Source organism: Podarcis cretensis, assembly GCF_951804945.1.
Source record: "Podarcis cretensis genome assembly, chromosome: 2".
NCBI classification, from domain to species: Eukaryota; Metazoa; Chordata; class Lepidosauria; order Squamata; family Lacertidae; genus Podarcis; species Podarcis cretensis.
In genome coordinates, this window is record NC_137171.1 from 95,609,643 (window position 1) to 95,627,609 (window position 17,967).

Below are 17,967 nucleotides of genomic sequence, written 5' to 3' on the forward strand. Positions count from 1 at the left end.
TTATATTGTGTGCACATTAAATGTAATTCACCCCCCCCCTTTTTAAAAATAAAAACCCTACAAATAATGCCAGGATTGGATTCAAATTAATAGTTAAGGAAGAGAAGTTGTTACCCAACCAAAGTCCATGTGCTGCTCAAGATACCGACATAAACAATCTCAGTTACCATTGGCATCATCATTCAGGACCACCCACTTTCCATGGTAGGATGACTGGGCTTTACTACTATGCAAATCTTCTATTTCATGCATTTACATTTTTTTAATCCTGAAGAAATTAAAGTGTTGTGAATCTCCACATAACCAAACTATAAAAATGGAAATTGGGCCCTGAAGAGTAATTGACCATAATAGAATTACCACTCCGTTATAAATTACAGGAATGAATATTAGGGTACTGGCTAGAAACTCTTTAAGCCCAGTGAACCAGAAAACTCAGTGCTCTCATGAAATGTGGTATCTTGCTGCACCATATGGTATCTCGTCTTCTACATCTCCAACGCCGCCATGCTTTGCCCAGCTTGTTTATAGCCAAATATAATTCATGTTTATTAAAACCATGAAAAGCTTCATTAACAGAAATTAAGAATCAAATGGAAATGTAGGGTCAGAGAAAAGTCAAATAGTCTGGGAACAGGTAGACCAGAATTCCAATTATGTGATTTATCAGGGAATTTGAATATGATCTGAAGAAATAATTCATTCTCTTAGTGAATGGAGACCAAAGGAATTAATTCATTTTTTTAAAAAAAAATTGCTAAATCTGTTTTCAATTAAAATGGTGTTGCACTTTCTTAATCTCAGTCTTTTCATGTTCAAAGTAGATTGCAAGTGTGCACTCTTATCTAGTTATGGCATTGTGTATCAAAATAAAAAAGTACTCCACAACCTATGAGCTTTGCCACCACTCTTTTAAGATGAGGCATGAGGCTGATATGAGGTGTTTGCTAGCAAGGACCTCATGGATGGAGAAGTATATTGAAGCATTAAATGAAAGCATGCATGCCTCCCTTTAGCAGTGGTTTGGAAGACAGAAACCTGCACGTGCACCTCACATGTAGCAAGGTAGGGTTAGGTGGTCCCAGTGAGAATCCAAGAGGAACTTTTGGTGCTTTTGCCTGATTGGCCAAGGGGTGTGGTTTGTTTTGCCTTCTTTGGTTGGTAGGTTGATTGGTTGGTTGCTCAGGTTGCAGTACATTGATTGGGTTAATTTGGACACATATGTACATAATTGGGTCACAATGTGCAGGTGCATTGTGGGTAGAAACAGATGAGAGCTGCATGGTATGCTGGTGGACATTATGAGGCATCAACAAAACATGGTAAACTGCAGAAAGAGTTCTTTCTAACAATTCACCTCCTAAATTTTGGTTTGAGATCTACTCTACCAACTCATCACCGATGAGTTGTCTTAAGGGGATCTTGGAATGGTCCACTATTGGGCACTGACAGATTCATTCATAGTGATGAGGAGAATACTTGAACTGAGAGGGTTCAAAAATGTAAAGAACATGGAAACTCACAAGACCAAATACTAAAAAATGGAGCCCATTTAGGCCTGTCCAGCTACACTCTGAAAAGGGTGTCAAAACTCTCCTCTCCCCACGCCTCTTTGTTCTTGTTTCTCATCTCCACAAACAGTAAAAACCCTTATCTTTGCAAAGTGGAGGTGGCATAAGAAGGCCCGGAGAGATTCCCAAGACCAAAACATGCATAAAATTATTTAGCAATATTTTCTGGGGTGAATTTTCAACCACTGGGTTATATAATTAATGTCTGGCACTGATATAGCCACCTTGGGTTCTATGTTTCACTGGGATGCCAAGCCAATTGTAAGTGGGTTCTTAAGCAAATATAGGAAGAGTTTGCTGGATCAGGCCAACGACTCATCTGGTCCAGCATAACGTTCTCACAGTGGCCATAAGCACAACAGGAATCCCCATGTGTGATTCCTAACAAATGATATTTAGATGCACAATGCCTCTGACAGAGATGGTAGAACCTAGTCATTGTTGATAGCCTAGTCCTCTGCTTAACCCTCTTTTAAAGCCATTGAAGTTGGTGGCCAGCGTTGTCTCCTGTGGGAACAAGTTCCATAGTTTAACTCTGCACTGCATGAAGAAGTCCTGGATCTTCCAACATTCAGCTTCAATGAATGTTCACAAGTTCCAGTGTTGCAAGAGAGGTAGAAAGGCTTTTTCTCTATCCCCTTTCTTCCCATCGTGTATTATTTTATAAACTTCTGCCTTCTACCACGTCACCTCTTACTCACATTTTCTCTAAATTAAAAAATCCTAAATGCTGCAACAATTCCTCACATTGGGAAATGTCTTCATAGTTGTCCATCACATATAGCACCTCAAAAGCAGGCCCACAAGCCACCTGGGCAATCTCACTAGGGTGAAATGCTTTGTATTTCAATTTAAATTACAGCAATTACTTCTAAAGCTGCATCTACACATATGAATATTGCAAATCTGTGTGCTCCTTTGCCCTCTTATTCTTCTGGTGCTGCATAAGTGACCACTGTAACCAACAATGAGCTGTTTGCACCTGTTTACTGCACTGCATGAACCAATCGAGAGAAGAAATCAAAACTTGCATTTCTATCACATACAAATTCCCCAGAGGCCACACTGGAGCATAACAAAGCTCAAAATGGAAACAGCACATTTGGACGATTTAATCTGTTCTCCTGCAGGAGAACATTCAGTAAATAGCTACAACTTACCAGAAAGAGGGATTTCAATGGCCGCTGCCAAACTTAATACAAAGAGAAGCAGGCACACAGCGGCCCCTTTTGTGTTTGATGGCATCTCCATCTCTCTTCTGTAAACAGGGAGTCCAAACAGATTGAAAAGTGCCTTGCAGTTCTCCTCTTGTTCCGTTTAAAACACTCCTGGAGAGCGAAGCCTGAAAATGGCAGCACAGAGAGAAAGCCACATAAATAAATTCAAGGCATCAGCTCTAATTTTGTTAGGAAAATGAAGAAATAGTCAAGATTTATAAGCTGAAACATAAATCATAGTAACATACACATTCTAATTTATTCTCCCTCCACTTCTGATCCCACATTCAGAAAGGGGGGGGGGGCTTAACAAAATCAATTACACCACAGAAATCTAATTACTTTTTTTTTTGCTTGCATACATGAAAAAGTGGCTAATTTTTTTGCCTCATTTGTAATAGTTTCCATTCATTTTTTTCTCAATTAAATGCAATTTGGTAAGCAATTACAAAGAATCTTAAAGAAGAATATAGGGATCATAAATAAGATTTTTCAAAGCTCATATTTTCAACAGGAAAGTTTGCCTCATTTGGTTGTTGAAACCACTGTATTAAGAAGCTCTGGGTCCCCTGCACTCACCCACAATACAACTCCAGATATAGATATATCAGTGGCTATGAATACTTCCTACAATTGTATTCCACTTTCTTCCACCGTGGAACGCGAGGTATGTCTCCCATCCAGCCACTGACCAGACCAGCACCCAGACTTGCTTAACTTCAGCAAGGTGCCTTCAGACCCCATGTGCTTTCAGATCTTATTATGTGCCCCATAATAAGGGCAAGGCAGCAAAAAGCCAAAACATCAAACTTGCTGCCAACAGAGGAAGCAAATGTCAAAACTCCAATAACCCTTTAACAGCAGGAGTGGGTGGCGGAGAGGGAAGCCAATCCGGCATTACTGCCAATGTGGCTGCACAACTCCAACCTCCCAATCACCTCCTCCCTCCTCCTAAGTGACCATGATGATGATGAAGAAGAGGAGTTTGGATTTGATATCCCACTTTATCACTACCCAAAGGAGTCTCAAAGCGGCTAACAATCTCCTTTCCCTTCCTCCCCCACAACAAACACTCTGTGAGGTGAGTGAGGCTGAGAGACTTCAAAGAAGTGTGACTAGCCCAAGGTCACCCAGCAGCTGCATTTGGAGGAGCGGAGAAGCGAACCCGGTTCACCAGATTACAAGTCCACCGCTCTTAACCACTACACCACACTGGCTCTCTTTTTCACTACCTGCTGCTTTCAGGAGGCCAGGTGTGCAGTAGTGCACCTCCCCGGCCAACCATTCCTGTTTAACATCTCTTGCTAAACCTTTCAAAAAGGTTTCAAAATAAAATGCAGGCTTACGAGGCTGGGGTGGGGGAATACTGTGGCTTTTTGTTGGTCTCTCTGCTAAATATTCAGTGCCGTAAGAAAGAATCATTGCTTGACAGTAGGTTTTTTTTTATGGGTGTCACACTTGCCCCTGTAAAATTTGCCTCAGTCATGAAGTTCACACATAAACTCACTCAGTCTCCCCCTAACCTACTTTAGAGGTTTGTTGTAAGGATAAAACGAGGGCAGGCAAGAAGCCATTAACTACCCTGTGCTCCTTGGAAGAAAAGCAGAGTACAAATGTTAAAAGGTAAAGGTAAAGGTACCCCTGCCCGTACGGGCCAGTCTTGACAGACTCTGGGGTTGTGCGCCCATCTCACTTAAGAGGCCAGGGGCCAGCGCTGTCCGGAGACACTTCCGGGTCACGTGGCCAGCGTGACATCGCTGCTCTGGCCAGAGCCAGAGCCGCACACGGAAACGCCGTTTACCTTCCCGCTGGTAAGCGGTCCCTATTTATCTACTTGCACCCGGAGGTGCTTTCGAACTGCTAGGTTGGCAGGTGCTGGGACCGAGCAGCGGGAGCGCACCCCGCCGCAGGGATTCGAACCGCCGACCTTTCGATCGGCAAGCCCTAGGCGCTGAGGCTTTAACCCACAGCGCCACCTGCGTCCCAGTACAAATGTTACTAAACAATAATAATAAACGATCAGCATTTAAAAGCCAAAAGTGCTGTTAGGAGAAAAATACCCCAAGATAAGGAAAGAGAAGTCTTGGCCTGGCAGTCAGCGGCTATCCTAATGGAAGGTTTGGTGCCCATTTATCCGAGCAGAAATTTTTCTGGAGCACAATTTGAACTAGAGAGAAACAGACTTACCTTTTACTTTTATCATTCAGAGGAAGAAGGCAGGCAGCCAGAAAGTGACACTTATAAAGCCCCAGAGAGACAGCAAGAAACAGCTGGCTGACCAGCAATTATTGGGAGGGTGTTACAGGCCATTGGTTTATAACTGGGTAGAAATTATGGAGATCTCAGCAGTTTTTTGACTCAATGCCAGAATTAAATGAGTGGGGCTTTGATGGAATTTCATATTCAGAGGCTCCCTCCCACCACCCCTCTCCCTACGGTAAAAATCAAAGCTGAAAATGAGATGGGATTTGAACCAGAGCAGATTCAAACTAGATCACAGTATAAGCATATGCACATATTTTTTGGACCTGAATGTACACCATCTTCCAGCCATTGTGCTTATTAGATAGGCTTGGGCAAGTTATTATGGATCTATACATCAGGAATGAGGAAATTGTGAACCTCCAGATGCTGTTGAACTCCATCCCACCAGCAACAACCAGCATAGCTAATGGTCAGGGGTGATGGGAACTGGAGTCCAACATATTTAGAGGGCCACAGGGCTCCATATGCCCACTATAGAGTCACAGGCAGCTGCAGTAACCAGGCAGCACAGGGAATGGCCAAGCAGTCCCCTCATTAGCAGCTGGTGTCTATCTGGGCCAGCCCATCCATACCCAATGAAATGCAGTGTCACAGGCAATGCATTCCTTTGCCACCTTATGCGGGTGCAACTAGTCATGTTGGTGCTCCTGCTGTGCAAGCAAAAGTTAAGATTGTACCTGTGCTCATATGCTCTTAAATGTCTTGTGCTTCTCACATAGCCGGAGCTAGCAGCTGCTGTTCAAAAGTGTGGGCAGCCAGCAGCTGCCCTACAGTGCTAACTTTTGGAAGAATTATTTATTCTTATTCCTCCATTTAAATACTGTTTTCCTCCAAGGAGCTCAAGATGGTGTACATGGTTCTTCAATTCACCATTTTGTCCTCAAAAGAACCCCATGAGGTATGTTAAGCTGAGAGTCAGTGACTGGCCCCAGTGAGTGGGGATTTGAACCCTGGTCTCCCAGGTCCTAGTCCAATACTACTACAGTGGTACCTCAGGTTACAGACACTTCAGGTTACAAACTCCACTAACTCAGAAATAGTACCTTGAGTTAAGAACTTTGCTTCAGGATGAGAACAGAAATTGTGTGGCGGTGGCGCAGTGGCAGCGGGAGGCCCCATTAGCTAAAGTGGTTCCTCAGGTTAAGAACAGTTTCAGGCTAAGAATGGACCTCCAGAATGAATTAAGTTCTTAACCCCAGGTACCACTGTACATCACATTGCCTCTCTGATACTTCTGACACCAGCCATGCTAACTTACACACAGACTGGAATAATCTTAGGAATGCTGTCCTAAGCTCTGCAGGGAAAAGACAAGGCAATAATGAATAAATTCTGCATACTGAAATGAAGCTTCAAATGGCAATAAGTACGCAACAACTTTTCAATTCATCAGCAGGCTCCTTGAAAACCTTATCCCATTTCTTTTCCTTTCCTTTATTTTCTTCCCAAAGTAACATGCCTTTCAATACAAGTGAAAAGTTTGACTGCACTCACTAATTGGCCTGTTGCGGGATTCGCCTTTGGCTCCTAAGCTTTTGAAGAGCTTCAAACAGGTTCCACCCACCAGTTCAATCTGAGAGAAAACCTTCCCCCACATCCCACCACCACCAAAAAAAGCCGCATGCACAATCATACCCAAACAGCAGAAATTTTAGTATTGTTCCAAATATGGGTTTCAGCTATGAGTATCTGAGTATTTAGTGTAGCTTAAAGTGGCAGCATGACATCAATCAACATGGAACTTTCTGCCTCCATGCATAGCAGGAAAATTGCAATGTTGTGACATTTTTCAACAATTCTAGAGACGTTTTAAATGTGCCCTTTACTCCAATTGTTTTGATCTTCAGGAAGCTACTTAGTTTAAGAGCTCAACAAAATAAAAGGGAAGTCAAGTCTGTCAGCGGTTTCCCCCAAACTTTCTACACTTGCCATTAATACGTGGGTAGCTAGATGGGAAGAAAGTCACCACTTTGATTATCAATGCATACAAGGCTAGAGTCAGGGAATAGCTTTGTTGGGCTCCTGCTAAGGCCCAAGCCACGGAAGGGGTCCTGCTGCCAACTGCTAGATTCCAGTAACTGCTGCTACTATTCCTTGCTGTTGTTACCTGCTCAATGGCCTTTCTGGAGCCTATAAGAAAATACGAACAGGAAGGACGATAAGTATACCTGCTTTGCTTCCTCCATCTGGTGGTGCAAACTAGGCTAGGAGGAAAAGGACAAGCAAATGAACACTTATGATGGTGACAAGAAGAAAGTGGATGTATTCAAGGCCCAAGAGCCACCTAAAACATGGGTCCAGGACCATGTGCAAGGGAGAGTTGGACAAAGGAGAAGATGGGGGGAAATGGGTGGCAGTGATAATGGCATGTTGTGAAGGGGGTTGCACAATAGGAGAGAAGATGAGGCATGGAAATGGGTCTGATCTGTATGCAAGAGAGAGTTGAAAAATGTAAGGAGGCAGGTAGGGGGGAATGGGAGCAGAGGTGAAAATGGGGGTGCAAAAAAGGAGGGAGCAGGAGGCATGGGAATGGGGTTGAAGATGAAAGCAGGGGTGTGAAAGGTTCAGAATAATAGGAGGGGATGGTGGATTCATAGTTGGTTGGAAGGGGGATAGTGAACACAGTAGTTGCAATGTGTGGGAGAAGGGAGATGCAGAAGGATGTGTAGCACAAAAGGAGGAAGAATGAACATGGGGTGAAGGTAAAAACAGGGGTGCAAAGTGGGACTGCAGAATAAAGAATAAAGAGAGAGAAATGGCTTGGGAAGATGAAGAGTGAGCTGCATGAGGTGGAAAGGAGAAGCTTTAAGGAAATGGCTCCCAAACGGTTTTAGACCACCACCTGCTTGGTTCAATAAACTCATCCCCAATACCATACCCCATAAATAGCATTCTGAATAGTGGTTTGCACGACCCACTATGGAAGATAATGACACAATAAAACTCAAAACACTAAAAATTTAATTGCGCTTTCCCTGGAAATTCAATTAAAACTATTTAGTTTAATTAATTCAACAAAATTGATGAGTTTGATCCAGTGATACCAGCTTTTCAAAGCCTGATGCCCATGCATACCTCTAGTGCCCCACTGATGCCCCTAACCTCTAAATGCCTCTACAACAGTGAATGTGGAATATAGAACAGCTGGTGAGCCCTTTGTGCAGTTTTATGAAGTTGTTTGTATAAGTTAGGCTGCCCAGGAGAGAAGACCCTGTGGCGTTAAATCAACAAAAGGTCACCAATTCCAGTAAAAATGTTTTCTTTCTTACAAAGGCAATATTAGAGATGCAGCGAATGTATCACTCTTTGCTGTGCTCTCCCATTTCCTCAGCTCAAGTTTTTTAAAAAAGCAAATAATTTGAATTCACTGTGGATAATTACCCATAACTCCTCACCTACAATTCATTATTTACTGTACCCTTTGACTAATAGTAAATACTGATTGCTTTGAGGACAGCTCATTTCTTTGTTTAATGAGATGCCCTTTGCTTGCAGCTTGCCATTTCCACAAAATATACCAGTTTATAAAGGAGCCATGTCGGTCTTGATTCCAGTATTGTACATTACCTTTTCCTGGAATACATCATAAAAAAAATTGGACAACCAAACAGGATAGAAAATATTAAAATTCAATTTATCTCCTAAAGCTCCTGAGCAATTTTCACCACATGTAATTGCTGTATTAAAAATAGCTCATAAATTCTAACAGCATGACAAGGCAAAATCTCAGATTACAGTTTTGCTGCAAGAAAACTAAATTACATTGTACCACTAAATACAGCCTTCTAAGATATTTGTCTCTTTGCTGTGCCAGTGCCCATAAAAAACCATGCTCTCAAATCTAGATCTTGTAAGTTTTTATACAGTGCAGCAAACAAAAATTAATATAATTGGATTTGTGCAAGTTTGGCAATAGTTAATGCTACAGATGACCTTTACTTTAGCTAAATACAGATTTAATTTGCCATGTTAAAAGGTTGCTACATAAAAATCATTGGCAATTAGAAATTAGAGCTTCAGGGCTGCCAGATAAATGAAATGGCCAGATAAACCTTCTAAAATAATTTTCTAATTTCAGAAATTAAACATGCTGAATATTGCACAATAAGTGTGAGATATGTGGTTGCTGTTCTGTGTGACCAATAGCAAAGTGTATGCACTGCTACATTGTGCTGACATGAGAAAAACTGAATTAAACAGAGCTCTGGTGGGTATGGCCTTAGCTTTCAAAAGCAAAACAGGATTTGTTGATATCCAAAGTACTTTTCCTACCCGACCTCATTCAAACTATCACATTATCCACACATAATGTTAAGGCATGATTTGTTCAATTGACCACAAACCATCTCTCAGATGAGCAAACAATTCATGGCTTGTTTCTATAAAAAACTATTGCTTTCCAGTTGTTTTTGCCTCATGTCTTTGCAGCTTGGTGAGGTTCTGGAATGGGGTGGCCAAACAAAGCATAATTAAAGAAAGATGTTCTGTTTAGAAATGCACAGCAAACCATAATTTAAAAAAGCAAACTGTGATTTGCAAGCAAACAACAAGCCACAGTGCTTTGGCTTACTTTCTTCTCCTTCATAAACAAAGGTTAACAAACTCTATATCCCCCAATCTCTCAAGTTCCTATGTGGAAGAAGCCCACTGAAAGTGGGCTAATGAACAAAGCACAAGATTCCTTGTGATAACATGAATTTTCACGTGTGTGAGAGCAGAGTGCTCATGATATTACACTAGTGGATAAATGAAATAACTCTCTGTGGTTACATTGGTTGTTTGTAATGTTCAATTAAAGTTGTTTTTTTTAAAAGAGAATAATACCACTACAAGTACAACCTTACAGACCTAGATCATGAAAAAAGTGGGACGTGACAACAGGGGGAATTTTGCCACTGGCAGTCCTGAATTCAAAGTTGACTTTGAATGATCAGAATGGCAGGCAGCAGTCCAGCAAAATATACCACAAGCTTTGGATTATCCCCTATTAAATCAACAAATATGACTTATTCAGAACCTCACTTGTGCAGCAATTCTGTGGGCTCTTAGATCTTGCCTAGAAAAACCCTGTTCAACTTTCATTCAACTCTTTATATTTTATTCCCCTCACAGGTTGCCATAAATAATCACCTTCATCTCCTCACCCATTAAAACTTACTGAAGTGCTGCAATTTCACTTGCCAATGAATGCAGCATTTTCCAAAGCAACCATTCTCCTTCAGCTTGGACTGTATCTCTCAGGCATACTCCCCATTTGTTGGCATATCTAGTCATTTCTGCCTCTGGTGTTTGCTAATTTCCTCTTCTTGCTTGCTTGGGGTTAGCTTTAAACTGATGGGCACAGCAGGAGTGCAATACGGTGGACAGAGTAGGTTCCTGAAGCAAGGATACAGTTTATTCATCCCCACTGAAAGCAGAACGGAGAAGGATTTATATGCTCTAAGGGAAGGTCTAAAATCAATTCCAGTCAATCAAGGCATCCATCAAGATATGATCTCGTTCACGCATTAATGGGCCACAACAGGAAATGGGGACAGCACAATTTTAGGATGGAGAAAATTTGAAATCAAATGCTTCAGCAAAAAGTCCCTGTTCTCAGAGGGTGAGGTGGACATTTTGGGGAACACTGACCTTTGCAGAGGTGCTTCCATATACTTGCTGTATTAAGTCAGGGGTTCACTCTCATGAAGATCACACCAAACAGTTTTTATTAAGCATGAAATTACAACGAACAGGTTTGAAAGTAACTCTTTCACCTTGCTCCTGGCTTCACCCTTCTCCTCCAGAAATCCTTTCTAAACTTCGACCCCTATTATCTTTCTAAGGCAGTGTTTCCCAACCTTGTGCCTCCAGCTGTTTTTGAACTACAACTCCCATCATCCCTGACTAGCAAGACCAGTGGCAAGGGATGATGGGAATTGTAGTCCAAAAACAGCTGGAGGCACAAGGTTGGGAAACACTGTTCTAAGGAAGTGTCTCGAAATTACAACAGTCACTACATTTGACAGTGTAGGTCTGAGTTTGATTATGATGGGAGCTAGTCAATAATCCCATTCACATGTGATCCCACAAGATCAATGCGATGTAGAAAGCTGAGTCTTTTTTAATAGTGCCAGTGCTAAGAGCAATGGGGCCAACCCTCTATATTTCACAAACTCTTTCCCCCCTTAGATCTTTTTTTTCCTTCCAGAAGCCATCCAGCATTATTAGACCTTGCATTCTGGACCTCAAGTTATCTATCACTTCTACCCTTGCTGCCAGTGCCTCTGTTCTGCTGTGGCAAGCAAGTGCAGTACTGTACAGACTCATTATAGCTTGGTTCTTTTCTTCTGAAATGGACTTTAGATCAATGCAACAACACTCAAGCAGTGCCTGTGAAAAAGTTGCCATGCAAAAGCCACTTTTCATGTTCAGACCATTAGGACATTGTGGCTCGTTGAATGGATAGAGGCACCCTCTCTCTATTGTCTGTCAAAGACTTCTTTTTCAACTAGTCTTCTAAGTAAAGACTTTCAGCCACTGTCATTGAATTTGAAACATTTATATATCTCATTGTTTTTAATTGTGTATATATAGAGAGTTGTTTTATATATGCTTTTATTGTACTGCAAAACACTTCATAGGAAGCAATTCACAAACTACTGGGCTCAGTACTTTGTTATTACTATATAAAGCCTTTAATTGGCTGGGACCAGTTTACTTAATGAACAGTCTTACCTCATACAGGCTGAACTGACTTCAATGTGCAGAACATGCACTTCTGCAAGTGCCACACAATGTCCATTCTCCATTTGTAAGGCGTCATTCATTTTGTTTGGCAACATCTGCACTGTGGATCTCCTTGCCTATTTGACATGAAGCAGGTGCCATCACTTTATTCTTTCACTTGTTGAAAACTTTTCTCATTCAGTGGGTCTGTCCAGGCAGACAGATAATAATAATAATAATAATAATTTATTATTTATACCCAGCCCATCTGGCTGAGTTTCCCCAGCCACTCTGGGCGGCTTCCAATCAAGTGTTAAAAACAATACAGCATTACATATTAAAAACTTCCCCGAACAGGGCTGCCTTAAGATGTCTTCTGAATGTCAGGTAGTTGTTTATCTCTTTGACATCTGATGGGAGGGCGTTCCACAGGGTGGGCGCCACTACCAAGAAGGCCTTCTGTCTGGTTCCCTGTAGCCTCACTTCTCGCAATGAGGGAACCGCCAGAAGGCCCTCAGCGCTGGATCTCGATGTCCAGGCTGAACAATGGGGGTGGAGACGCTCCTTCAAGTATACAGGACCGAGGCCGTTTAGGGCTTTAAAGGTCAGCACCAACACTTTGAATCGTGCTCAGAAACGTACTGGGAGCCAATGCAGATCTCTCAGAACCGGTGTTATGTGGTCCCAGTGGCCACTCCCAGTCACCAGTCTAGCTGCCGCATTCTGGATTAATTGCAGTTTCCGGGTCACCTTCAAAGGTAGCCCCATGTAGAGCGCGTTGCAGTAGTCCAAGCAGGAGATAACTAGAGCATGCACCACTCTGGCGAGACAGTCCGCGGGCAGGTAGGGTCTTAGCCTGCGTACCAGGTGGAGCTGGTAGACAACTGCCCTGGACACAGAGTTAACCTGTGCCTCCATGGACAGCTGTGCTTCCAAAATGACTCCCAGGCTGCGCACCTGGTCCTTCAGGGGCACAGTTACCCCATTCAGGACCAGGGAATCCCCCACACCCACCCGCTCCCTGTCCCCCCAAAACAGTACTTCTGTCTTGTCAGGATTCAACCTCAATCTGTTAGCCGCCATCCATCCTCCAACCGCCTCCAGGCACTCACACAGGACCTTCACCGTCTTCACTGGTTCTGATTTAAAGGAGAGGTAGAGCTGGGTGTCATCTGCATACTGATGAACACCCAGTCCAAACCCCCTGGTTTGATCAGTTTTAAAATTTGTTTTAGATATTTCATGTTTTTAGTTTTAGTTCTTAAATGTTTTAAATATGTTTCAGGGCTCTCCCCCCCCCCAACAAGAACTCATCAGAACTCAGTTCTGGCACCTCTCAGGTGCTGTTATAAGAGAACAAGGGAGGCATTCATGGAGAGCTCCAGCACCCCTTTTTCTAGAAAAATAGCACTGTTTTTATTACACTTTTTAACTGTATTTTTTTATTTATTGCAGAAGTGTTTGCTGGCTTGGGCTCATTTAGGAGGTAGGTCAAGATATAAATTTAGTAAACATATAAATATCCCCCATCCCAGCAGTGCAAACTCTTTTCTTTTTTTTAAGAAACACACACACACACACACATATTTCTGATAATGTGGAGAAAACTGCCCAGCCTGCATGGGAACAATTGCACAGGAACAGCTTGCTGCACAGAGCCAGCCAGCATGGGAAGCCATTTAAGGTGTTCTCAGCTCAACAGGGTGACTGTTTGGTGTGTGCCCTGGCCCTCATTTCATGCCTCTAAATATTCTGATATTTAAGTCATACACTGGTCTGAATGGCAATCCAACTGAGAAGCCAGATGTCCTTTCAAAAAATAGCTTCTCTGACTTGCGTGTTTTAGTCAAGCAAATTGGAGACCAGGTGGCAAAATTGGGTAGGACAGTAAAATAATGAGTAGTTTTATCTCTTTAAATATAATAATTAAAACCTGTAAATCAAGGGCTTGTGATGCAATTTATTTGCCTTCATATGGGAAGGGGTGGGGAATCTAAATCCTATCTTTAGCAAAATTGATACTGTATGGTATAGTATTTTCTAAACCTTGTACAAGTTGCCACACACTTCATGTTTGTGATTAGCTGGAGTTTATATGTCAATTGTCTTAGGTGACAGTACTCTGACATCACAACCTTATGAACATATACTAATTTTCTAGTTTCTAAATATTTTGGTGTTTGAGGAATGAGACTCACTTTGATAATAAGACTAGGCTGCTTTATAACTTCATTTAAGTGTTGAAATGGGCATCCTGGGATGTACAGAACTGCACATTTTGAAGCTACTAGTTCACTAACGTTTTGATTAAACATTTCATCACAGCCCATGGAAGTGACTATGCCTCCCTTTCACAGTCACCCATCATTGTTTGGCATAAAGCAAACATACTTGTTCTTTCTTCTGATTATCCAGCCTACCATAACTTGTCTTTTTTAGCAAACCGGGGCCATGCAGACCTTGATGGCATGCACCATCATTGTCATTTGTGCCAACTAAAATGTAGCAATAGTGGCAAGGTACCAATATATCTTCCTAGGGCCAAGAGCTGTAAAGCAAACTATTTCACCTCCCACATTCCGTGCTGTTTTTAAGCGATGCTGTTTTCCAACTCTGTGACTCTTCCCTGCAGCCATCACTTCAGCGTCTATCTTTGCCTTATAATTTCTGGAAGCAGTGCCGGATTTACGTATAAGCTAAACAAGCTATAGCTTAGGGCCCCACTCTCTTGGGGGCCCCCCCAAAAAATAAAGGGAAAAAAAACTGGGTGCACATTTCCAAAATATAAGATAAAAAAACAAATAAAATAAAACCTACGTGCAGCAACAGTATTTTGTGTTGTGTAGGCTCCTATCATGTAAGTAATGGGCCCCGCCTGCTAGCCTGCTCCCTAAAATACCACTGGTTTGCTCATTTCTATATATAGGGTACCCAGATTCTGCACAGACTGGTTGCATGGCAATATGTGCAAATGACTTTAGATACCTATTAGGTCCATAAATTATCATATAGCATATATTCAGCACACAAAAACAGCAACAATTTGTTGTTGACAAAGGACAGCTGGGCATATAAAGGGCCCCATTACCTTCAGTACCTTAGGGCCTCATCAAACCCAAATTTGGCCCTGTCAGGAAGAGTCCTAGATTTGGCCCCACTGATTATGTTGAAATTTCAGATTATGAAAAGAAGGAGGAGGAGGATGTGACACATTGATTAATTCAGTCAACCCTTATTTGTTTCCTTGAACTGTGTTTCTGGAGTACATTCTACTCTTGAATTGCAGTTTGAAAACACTATGTATGACATGGAACAATCCAAGGGAGTTTCACACAAAGCAAGGTGGAGAAATTTGGTTTGGTTAACATTTGAATCCCTCAAACAATAATGTTAACTTGAAATGCATGCGCCTTTTGAAATTCACACTTCCCTGAATTTTGCAATTCATTTCTCCAACAACACAAAGTGTCCTCATCCCAACAACATAACCAAGTGCATTGTGTTAGGCAAAAGTGTTTGGGGAAAATGTGTAAATTAGGAGGAAGGTTCATTAAAATTCTGACAAATATTAAAAATGATTTTTTTAACAAAATGGCTAAATTAACCCAGCAACCCACCCGCTCTCACACACACAAACAATTCCCACTGCAGCCAACCAAAGACAATCAACCACACCCTAGGCAAACTCTGGCCCTGCAGATGTTTTGGAACTATAATTCCCACCATCTCTAGCTAACAGGACCAGTGGTCAGGGATGATGGGAATTGTAGTCTCAAAACATCTGGAGGGCCGGAGTTTGCCTATGCCTGGCCTAGGCCACCCCAACCTCTCTCACCACCAAGGAAACGTAACAAGCGAATACAGTGGTACTTTGGGTTACAGACTCCACTACAGGTTACAAATGCTAACCCAGAAATAGTACCTCAGGTTAAGAATTTTGCTTCAGGATGAGAACAGAAATCGCGCAGCGGCGGCGGGAAGCCCCATTAGCTGAAGTAGTACCTCAGGTTAAGAACATTTTCAGGTTAAGCACGGACCTTCAGAACGAATTAAGTTCTTAACCCGAGGTACCACTGTAGAAAGAGAACCTACCCAAGTGATGTTGACACACAAGCCCCATACATAAAATAAGCAAAAGAACGTAAGCTTTATCACCCCACGCCCTCTCTCCCATCTCCCCCTCTTTTCTTCCTAATCCTATACTGCATATAACACCAATGTCTCACAACAAATGTAACTGACCTGTAGAAAACCCAACCTGAAGAAAGAGACAATGCATGTACATTTGTAAATGAGGAAAATCACACACACACACACACACACACACACAATGGAAATGTGGCAAACTGGCCACATTTCCCCAGCCAGATGGGCAGCTCCCAACAGAATATTAAAAACCCGATAAAACATCAGACATTTAAAACTTCCCTAAAGAGGGCTGTCTTCAGATGTTTTCTAAAAGTCAGGTAGTTGTTTATTTCCTTGACATCTGGCAGGAGGGCGTTCCATGGGCGGGCGCCACCCCTGGGAAGGTCCTCTGCCTGGTTCCCTGTAACCTCACTTCTCACAGGGAGGAAACCGCCAGAGGGCCCTAGGAGCTGAACCTCCAAGAAATAGACAACTGAGAAAAACCTAAATTGCAGATTTACTCATTTCTAGTCTGTGCATAATGAAATCTAGGGCTTCCTTTCCTCTGGTAGTCCCATAAAAAAGGGAAAGAAAACCCTCATCCAGAAGATTTGGGTACTCTGCAGTGCAGAAACCAATGCTGTATAAGATACAGCAGTCAAAAAAATCCCTGGGTACATGAAGAAACACTATTTCACATAGCTCTTTGGAGCCTGGCCTAAGTCTAGTTGAAGCTGAACCAAACATTTGTTCTCATCTCTCTAAATAGATTTCCATTTACCATTTCTGTCCTTAAACCTTCAAACAATCTGTTTTGTATGTATTTCAGACAGCAATTTGAGTCAGTAACAGCTTGGAAAGCTTTCAGGAGTGATGTGTTTCTCACACAACCTCCTCAACTTAAACTGCTAAGGTTCGGATGACTATAAATAAATACCTTCCTGATAGTTTCAGGCAATGATACAGAGATGTTTGGCTGTGTTTCTGTTGCTGTTGCTGCACATTTTGATCTCTATCTATTTCATTTATTCATTTATTTCACAACAGGTATAGCTTGATTGTAATCAAACCTCAAAGAAGTTTACAAAATCTACCTCACGCCACCTTAAAACACAGCCCTATTACAATCTTGCAAATGCTATTTTAACCTGTGATTATTTGCATCACTAAAAACTATATATGATAAGGTTGCTATTTTCCCCACACTCATTGCTCTGTCCTTATGGCTGCCAAAAGTATCTGACAATTTAGATTTGATTCTCTTTGTTCTTATCCATGCAGAACAGCTGCCCTACAAAGGACGTTTAAGGGGCCTATTTCTCAAGGCCTATTTGCCTCTTACAGAACACTGTTAGTTGACCTGGAAAATGTGACATATAATTGTCACTAATGTCTGTTTTTATCTTTTCAGTGAATGACATTGGCACGCTACCGGTTAACATGTGCTCCGAAAGGACACGGGCACTTCACCTTCAACAGGAAAAAGGATGAGGACAGACATAATATGAAAGAGCATTCTACGGACAAACTGCAAGTGAATTGAAAAGATGTGCATGCCAGAAAACTTGCTTCTCTGTCGGTTTTGTCCCTTGTGCTTAACTCCCTAGCCTCTTCTTCCTTCCAGACCTGTACCAACAAGAGCTTCTAAGTCAGAATGGAGGTGAAATACTTTTCTTTCTTATGCTTTATTAGTTAAAAATTATATAACAGAGATATTCAGTGAATGTTAAGGACAAAATAAAGATGAGCATGAAAATAAACAATTGTTACTTCCTTAATTGACACTTGCTTTGTACCGTATTTTTCGCCCTATAGGACGCACTTTTTCCCCTCCAAAAATGAAGGGGAAACGTATGTGTACGTCCTATGGGGCGAATGCAGGTTTTCGCTGAAGCCTGGAGAGCGAGGGGGTCGGTGCGCACCGACCCCTCTCGCTCTCCAGGCTTCAGGAAGCTATCCACTAGCCGTGGGAGACCCAGCTCTCCCAGGGCTAGCAGAGAGCTTGCCTGCACCCAGAAGCTTGGGGCGCGCTGAGCTCCACACGCCCCAAACTTCGGGATTAGCGCAGTGCTCTGCTA

General features: G+C 42.2%; 1 protein-coding gene and 1 long non-coding RNA gene across 5 annotated transcripts in view; both read right to left on the reverse strand.

The window, feature by feature from the left end:
• The window catches only part of LOC307209216, a 350,788-nt gene that overhangs the window by 84,546 nt on the left and 248,275 nt on the right, over nt 1-17,967 (reverse strand). The gene's annotated exons all lie outside the window — the stretch shown is intronic.
• Nucleotides 1-17,967, reverse strand: part of CHL1 (cell adhesion molecule L1 like) — a 204,882-nt gene that overhangs the window by 84,546 nt on the left and 102,369 nt on the right. For all 4 annotated transcript variants that reach the window (XM_079958424.1, XM_079958422.1, XM_079958425.1 and 1 more), the window contains one exon: nt 2,732-2,913. In XM_079958424.1, the coding sequence (XP_079814550.1) occupies nt 2,732-2,822 (91 nt within the window). In that variant the 5' untranslated portion in view covers nt 2,823-2,913. The remainder of the gene's footprint in view (nt 1-2,731; nt 2,914-17,967) is intronic.